General features: G+C 30.8%; 1 protein-coding gene across 1 annotated transcript; it reads right to left on the minus strand.

Moving 5' to 3' along the window:
• Positions 1-6,304: 6,304 nt before the first annotated feature.
• Smp_125720 (hypothetical protein) lies at positions 6,305-8,385 on the minus strand (the record flags this gene model as incomplete). The annotated part of the gene is made up of 2 exons (XM_018793779.1): positions 6,305-6,363; positions 8,295-8,385. 2 exons carry the CDS (start codon positions 8,383-8,385, stop codon positions 6,305-6,307), a joined length of 150 nt encoding a protein of 49 aa, XP_018648257.1.
• Positions 8,386-8,658: the final 273 nt, after the last annotated feature.

The raw sequence follows: 8,658 nt of genomic DNA on the forward strand, positions 1-8,658 counted from the left end.
GTAATGAATGATTATTTTATTAAGTCAAATCCATTCAATACCAGATTCCATAGTCTTCTGTGAAAAACTATATTGATTTCACAAAGTACAATATTCAGGGCTAACTAATGAAACAGCTGAAAGAAATGAGGACTTTGCTTAAAAAATCCAACAGTATTTAGTGAAACTCAGAAACGGTGGATCTTTTCATTCTGTCTTTTTTCATCGACGACTAATAATTTTATCTGTTAATACCATAAGTTTTTCCACCCTGTAAGTTTTTGGTTATTTTTTATCACTATCGTAAAGTGTAATTATTTATATACTTTATTCCTTGAAATGATTAGTGTTTTGCATCGCTGAAATAAACTTAATTTCAAGATGGTAATTACGGCTTTGTTCTTTCCTTCATTACGGAAAGCATTCTCTCATTTTAAGCATTCTTCACAGATACAAGATTCGATCACTGTGTGAATAAATTACCAAGATGTTTTCTATGAGTACACTAGCACCAGATTTTAGATACAAATCAACTAATGTTCAACAGACAAATGAATAGGAAGCATAGTAAAATACCTATCACCGGTGTAATTGAAAATATAACTAACTGAATGATTTAATGATGATCTTGTCCACCATGGTATTGTATTATCTACTGGAACAAATGTTAAGTCATGTATGATGCGACCTTTTAACAAACTAATATCCTGTTTATTGCCAGTTGTTTTAACAAAAGCATTATGACCAAACCTTGAAATGAAATCCTCACTGTGAATAATCAGCTGTTTGGGATAAGATTGAAATACACTTGAAATATGTTTTTCATTATTCGGACAAATTGATTTATATGCGATAGATCGATAGCGAGGTTTATCTGTCTTTCTCTTCATATTATCGATTATTAATGGCTTTAGTGTTTCGTTACAAATCGAATTAGTTTTCACGGGTTGACGTAAATAATGCTTAGAATTTAATAAGTTAGATGTTGAATAAGAAGGCTTTATAAGGGGATGATTTGTCGTATTACAAAGACTCGTATGAGCTGGTTGTGCAATTAGATTTAGCTTTCTTAAAGATTGAAAATATGGTTTATAATTAAATAAATTTTTATCTAAATTGTAGCTTCCTCGTTTTTTCCCTTCGTTGCATACTTCTGATGGACTTCTCATACTATCTTGGTTGATGGAATCATATTTATCTGCAGACATTCGGAAATCCTTATTTAGATGAGAAATCGACGGCTTTGGATTGTGTTGGTTGATGCATTTTGACACTTTATTGTTTAATGAGTCAGTTGAGTGGCTATGAGAACGAAATGAACATTTATCATCAGTACACCAAAATGGTGAATGAACATCATTATGTGGATGATGTACTGTTTTGTGATCTTCATTCATATAGTTCAACGACCATAATGAGTTGAATGAACATGGTCTAAGTCTATACGATTCCCAAGGACGAAGTGAAGGTTTCAAGTTTTTTCGATCAACGCTTACTGGTCTCTGATTAGTCGTATTTTGTATTGGTGAAACATATTTTGTACTGCTCTCAGTATTTGTTGGGATACTTATTCTTTTAACTGATTCTGTCCCACAACCAATAAATTTTAGGGAATTTGATCTTTTATACCATTCTCTAGCCATTCGTATTCTTTGTATACGCGGTGTATTCGAATGAGCGTTTACGTCATCCCAGGATTGCGGACCAGGAGGATAAAATGGAGGTCTGTTAGACAATGATCCAAGTGAACTGGATCTTTTTACAGTATTTTTATTTGCTTGTTTAACAAGAGTTGTATTTCCTGCTATTTTGTAGTACATCAGTGGATGAGGAGCAGAATATTTATGTAGTTGTCTTGTAGAAGATGAACTTCTAGGTATATTTCGATAACTGTTATTCATTCGAGAGTTTCGAATTTCTGAACTGACTGAACACTTGTCAGTCTTACCAATATTTATGGACTTATCTTCAGTTTGCATAACTGTGATTGGAATGTTACCGTTATTCACATTGTTTAAATCCTCTCTTTTATCTGTTTTGCAATGTTGTTCTGTGTAAGATGTACTAATTGGAAACATTTATTTTTGTGGTATATTATCCATTACAGAGCATTTCAATGTATTCATATTTTAATGAAATGTAACTATTCGCCTAAATAATCCCTTATTTTATATGGTCAAAATAATAATAAAAATATTTCAGTTAAAATCAATAAACAATCAATATTACCTAACTTATGAAAAAATTACTTCACTAAGGAATTATGGGACAGAAAATGTTGATTACTTCAAGATTTTTTGACAAAATAATAAAAAAGCATATTCACTAATGATTGGAAATATTATTCATGAAAGTTGATAGGCTTTAAAAGCCGAACACATGAAGTGATATATCTGACTGTTACAGTAGTTTAAGGACATGTGTACTCAATATTGATATAAGTTTAAAGTACAGACAATGTAATTTTTATAAGCACATGAAAGTAGGAGATTTGAAAATAATGATTTAGATGAAATAAAAAGTGTAAACATACAAAATAACTATATGAGATATTGAATTCTTGGACTTCTTCAATGACAATTACCTCCAATAGGAAGACGACATTATTTGTAATCTAAACAATCATTCGAATCAATAAAATGCCAAATATTAGGTTTAACTCTAGATTTATTACAGAGAGGACCTAAATAGAAGTGGAATAACTGTATAACCACCATAAGTTTCTTCTCAATTTTCACGCGAAATATTTCAGGAATTCCATTCTATAGGGTACTTAAATAAAAAGCTAAAGGCCTAAACTTCATATATTTTATTCAAAATGTGGTTTATTTTTAAATATCTAGTTAACACATGATACATATATATTTGTAGTTACATATGAATAAACTTCATTATATAAGAAGGTCATCAGTATCAGAATAATTCCGTTTTGTGTATCCAGTAATCGTTCAGAATATAATCAAAGAATGAAAGCTTTTTTTAAGATCAACAATAAATAAAATGTAGCAAATTAAGATGAGAAGACTATACCTGATGTACTGACAGAAAAAATGAAAATAAAATGTAAATAATTATTTCAAATGAAAAAAAAAACAGTTAAAGAAAAGAGGTTTTACTTCTTAAGGTATCATTGACTAAACCTTCATAATTATACTTACAGCATGATCAATTGTCTATAATAAAATATAAATCGGCCACGTTATTAACAGAGCTACTATAAGTTATATTGGCAGCACTAGAGGTGACCTTTTCAAGCGTATATCTGAGCTTTGCACATACCTATCTAAAGGTGATTACAAATTAGTTGACAATTTTATTAATAAATATCCAATCAAACCTAGTTATCTGTCTCTAACAAAACCATGCCAACTGGTCCTGACGTAAACTAGACATAAAATTTCTGCATTGCGGAGGCTTCTGTAATTCATCAATTCAAACTTGATCTTTGTGTTCAGAAGTGATGTGTCTAATCCTTTATTTTACCGTTGTTCTAAATGCCCATTTCATTTTGTAACATTGTGATTTTTTTTATATGTGTGTCTGCTTGTTCTTTATATTCGTTAAGTTAACCAGTAACTTTGACACTTCTTTGCTATATATTATTTTATTTTACCTGTTACTATTTACTCTTCGACTTTTATCCAATTTATATTTGATACTTGGAAATGTAACTTTGTTGACTACTCAATAACTTTTATTTTATTATGAGCTGGTAGTGTAAGCAAAGATAGATAGTGGCTAGCAGTGGAATCCAAGACGCGCGTTTCGTCCTATTTTGGACTCGTCAGCTGGATCGCACGTGCATTTCAGTGTTGATGTTCACTCTGGGACTCGAACCCAGTACCTTTCGCTTCAAACACCATCGCGTTATCCATCTTTGCTTACAACGCTTGGGAAATAAGGCTATATCAAGGCAATACTCACAGTATGCACATATGGCCAATAAGAGACTGACCAGTTGCAGTCCTAAACATCAATGGGAAAATTCAAACAAACAATACTAAGTAAATTTATAGGCTAGTATGTTTAAAATACCTGTAAATATATTTGTACAGCTTTAAAGAATGATATCTTCTAAGATGAAATATCCTTCTTTGAATTGTTTCATTCTTATTCAACAATCCATTTAGTTTCTTGTTTTATTTAGAATATCTTGATTAAATTTCAGGATAGTGTAAATAGAGTTTATCCATTTTTATGATAAAATAGTGGAACGAATAGAGAAATATTTTCTGGATACTTTATTTTGTTTTTAAAAAATTCGAAACAAAAACCTAAAAATACAAACAAGAAATACTAAATACAGAAACTGAAGGCATTGCATCTGAACTGGATACTTTATTCTTCATCTATGAACAATGGTTACTATGACCTACTTATGTTCAAGCAATTTCAGGGTTAATAATCTCGACAAATATTAACGGTAAGGTTGAAGGAAATACTCTTAATAATGATATGGTCTAAGTTACACCATTATTATAAGTATTACATATTCATAGAAAGTCGATAAAAAGAAAATCGATTAATCATTCCTAACTGTACAATTTATCATGGTCAATAGGTCTAAAAGTACTAAAGTTATGTAAGCATATCAAGATCATGTGATTTACAATAAGTCGCTTTCACAATAATGATTATTACATTTGAATATAAAATACACCATTTGTCCTAGTTTAGCACAGATTTTCTCAAAACTAAGGTAGGATGCAGTAATATCCATCCATTTAGTGTTTTTACCTTTCGAAGCTTTTCTATAGTATTTATGATTTCCATTAGTGTTTCCCTTGGATATCCTTTTAATTACTGTGTTATATATAATAGGAATCAGTAACCATGTTCGATGCTACTCACTATTAGGCTTGACATAATAAAAATTCCCAAGGATTACTTAATCATTGAGCCACTGTTTAAAATTCTAATAATTATTAATTCAAGTATTCAGTCAGCTTCGTAAATTGGACACTTGAGAAATAGTGCACAACTCATAGGTTTGATTTATACAGATAATCCAATTCTGTTTTCGGAATCAAACTCTAACTAGTTAAGTACGCAAACAAAGTAGCTTGCTAAAAGAAAAAAACAATGATGAGATGATTCACCGATCACAAATGACCAAATCTTCTTAATATAAAATATAGGCTTGATTTGAAAGTATGAATTACCCATAAAACCACTAGTAATATTTATTGGATTGAATATACTACTTATTTCAGTTGTGAGCAACAATATACGTTTTAATTTGATAAATACAGTATTTCATTATCCACAAAAAAATGTTTTAAGTATTCACATATAACAGCTTCATAAAAAATGTAATTACAGATACCTTTGACCATTACAGAGTTAATCCAAAAGTCAATTACAAAAATACCTAATGGTATAAAATATGGCAGACAAAACTAACCACTTTCAACAGTTCTAACAATTCTGATCAGTGAACTACTTAATGTTGAAAGCTTTAGAATAAAATAACATCAAATACGATTCACTTTTACATTGCTTGGTAGTTATAATGAATAGTTAATTGATAGATCTTATTGTATGTTAGGAATCCGAATGTATGGTACTAGTATAGACTTTTTTATTTCCAATTATGAGCACATATAAAATATAAATAAACAGAAGCTTTATTTTTATGCACTCGATATTACGGATATTTTAGTTTCACAGATTTGAAAACTGATCTGTCTAATGCAAAGATAAGATTGACTGATGGAGAACTGTTGTTGAAGAAATAGATGACAAATATGAAAATTTATAATTGTCAACTAATCTACCAAGCTATTCAACTATCTCAGTAATAATAATCGTCTGATCTACAAGTTTTAGTGAAATCTTTTGCAGAAAAGTTAAAATATGTTCCTCATTCAGATTTATTAAATAATATGAGATATAGAGTATACATTGAACTAATGACAAAAAGTTGTTACCTAGACAACTTCTTAATAATTTCACTATAAAACTTTTGTTCAGTACAACGACCATTGATTGTATCAAAGCACTGGTCTGCTGTGAAAAATGCGTAAACTTAACAAAATTAAACAAACCTTAGCTAATGGGTAAATATCTTTTTGGTTATAAGTAAATTATGACAGATTAAAACTTTTATGAAAATTCTTGATATTATGAAGTCTCTGTAAATTTTTTTGAACGGATGAATAAAATGATTATCCTCTTAGAAGATGAATGAATCCTTCAGCAAAATAATATTATACAGATATCACAACTCATATGTCACAGAAGTAGAAAACGTTCTGATTGTTGTGTACATTCTGTATCACATTCAACTAATCATATGACAAATGAATCTGTGGGATAGCGTTTGTTAATCTGTAATACTAAAATTCAGATCATTTATAACATTTCCATACCGATCTTCTGATTCTGATAGAAAAGATAATGATCTAGACACTTTTGTGATGTAAATTATTTCAATGGGTGCAACTAACATTAATACCCTCCAGAAATATAACATGCAAATAGTAATGAGAATGTCCATCAATCTGTACTTTATGGTGTACTTCATGTATCAAATGATTTTTTGTTCAAGAGGAGTCGAGTGACAGTTTAGTGATTACTTATTATTAGTCCAAACGACAAAATGTATTACTGGTTATTTTCGATAATGTTCAACTGTATTGGTTGTCAAGCCGTAGACTCTATTAGCTCACTTGAATTTTTCCTAACCATTTGATAGCCCTCAAATGCCCTGGTACAGCCTAGAGTGGGGAGAGTCCGCTCTCCCTCTCGAAATGCTCTCACATGGCCACCTGTATATAGCCTCCGCCAGGGAAGTCCCACTCACTACCTTCTCGGGGCAAGGGTGTTGTTAACGGAATTGAGAGGACAAAAAGCTAATGTCCGACGCTTTAACCGGTTTGGTGGACACGGAAAGTCCACCTAGGGGAGTTGGAAAACCCTGATTCCAAACCATTGTTGCACATGAGCTCTAGTATCCTGAGGAAACAAATGGCGTATGAATCAATTGTTGGTCACCGGCTACCATGGGTCTGCATCTCATCACGATGCTGCACTGCCTTGTGGATCAGACCTTTAGGTCAAAGGCTCCGGGTGTGGTCCCCTTAGAAAACCACCTGCTTCAGTTTGGGCACCTGAGTAGTATCGCAGCCTTCACACGAATCAAATGAGATTTGTGTGTCGCATATATATTTGGTGCTACTTTGTACCAATATTTATATGTTTAAATGAATAATAAATAACCATTTGATAAATCATGTATCAAACTTATTCAGTGAGTAAATATGGACAAAGTTTGTACATCTCTTTAATACAATTTCACATTATAAAAAAAACTAATCACATTAACACTTACGTTATTTCCCGTTTTAACAGTCGGCATTATTCAGTCAATGATGAAAGTATTTTCAATAAATAGATAAGATGATCAGTCAATATTGGTTAGATATATTAATAGCAAATAATCTGATGTAATAATATTGATGAAGATTTGAAAAATATGGGAAGTATTGAGTAACTAATAAAAGAAAATATATGTCAAAATAGATATGGTTGTTGTTTATATGTGTATATTCTACTTTAATTAGTTTCGAAGAGAATTACAATAAATGGATCCAACTATGAATTATATCGATTGAATAATGATTAAAATAGGACAGAATTTGTTAAACTGATAGTCACAGTAAACCAGAAAATGTAGTGTATGTATAGAACTTTTTTTTATTGCCACTATTAATTAGCACTACTTCTCTGTTCGACTGATGCTAGTAACACTATTCTATCTGAATGTGCTTTTTATCAAATAAAATACAAGAAGGCAGATGAATCTTCTATCCCTTTTTTTGCTTTAAACCTATCAAGTTTTCCAACCATTACTATAACAACAACTACTACTACTAATACTGCTGCTGTTACTTCCACTTATTTCCCTAGCCTTGATGCTGTGATGCATTTTATCATAATGACAAGCACCATATAAATAAATAACAAATTATAGAAGCATCAATATTACCACCTACGCATTTATCTTGCCTACACAGATATATGTGCTAGCGAAATTATCAATACACGGAATGGTTTCAGACAATTCTGTTTCACATAAAAGATGAACGCACACATTAGTTGACATTATACATAGTTATACAAACACACAAGAATACATATATTACAGAACACGTGGATACACGGACACAAATAGGTCACAAAGTTTGCTTTTCTCATAGTCATATCATGACTATTTCTAAATTTTAGAGAAATATATAATTATTATATGTGTATCGATTGTTAATATAGTCAATAACATTTGACGATATACTTTCTATAGTTTAGAATATTACCTATTATTAGATGATTATTTATTAGTCGAAGCTTATGTTCAACCTTCGAGGCTTTTTTCGCAGTCTTACCAGATACAACTTTAGGAGGCATCGCTTAGTAGACGAACGCGTGTTTATTAACTTTTTATGTCATGTATTTTTCATCCTAATTTTGTTCCTGTAAACTGACTCATTTTAATCGGAAGTCTTATTTACTTTCGATGTTTCTTTAATCTAAGTTTTAAAAAACTAGTAAACAAGTGAATAAAGTATTTGAAGTACTAAATTGTTCAGAATTCGTTTATATTTCACTAAATAGTAATAATAAAGCTGATTTAGAATTTATGATTGAACACAATGTTTCGGCTTTCAATTTAGGGTGCGA

The sequence above is a fragment of the Schistosoma mansoni genome, chromosome 1 (genome assembly GCF_000237925.1).
Source record: "Schistosoma mansoni strain Puerto Rico chromosome 1, complete genome".
NCBI classification, from domain to species: Eukaryota; Metazoa; Platyhelminthes; class Trematoda; order Strigeidida; family Schistosomatidae; genus Schistosoma; species Schistosoma mansoni.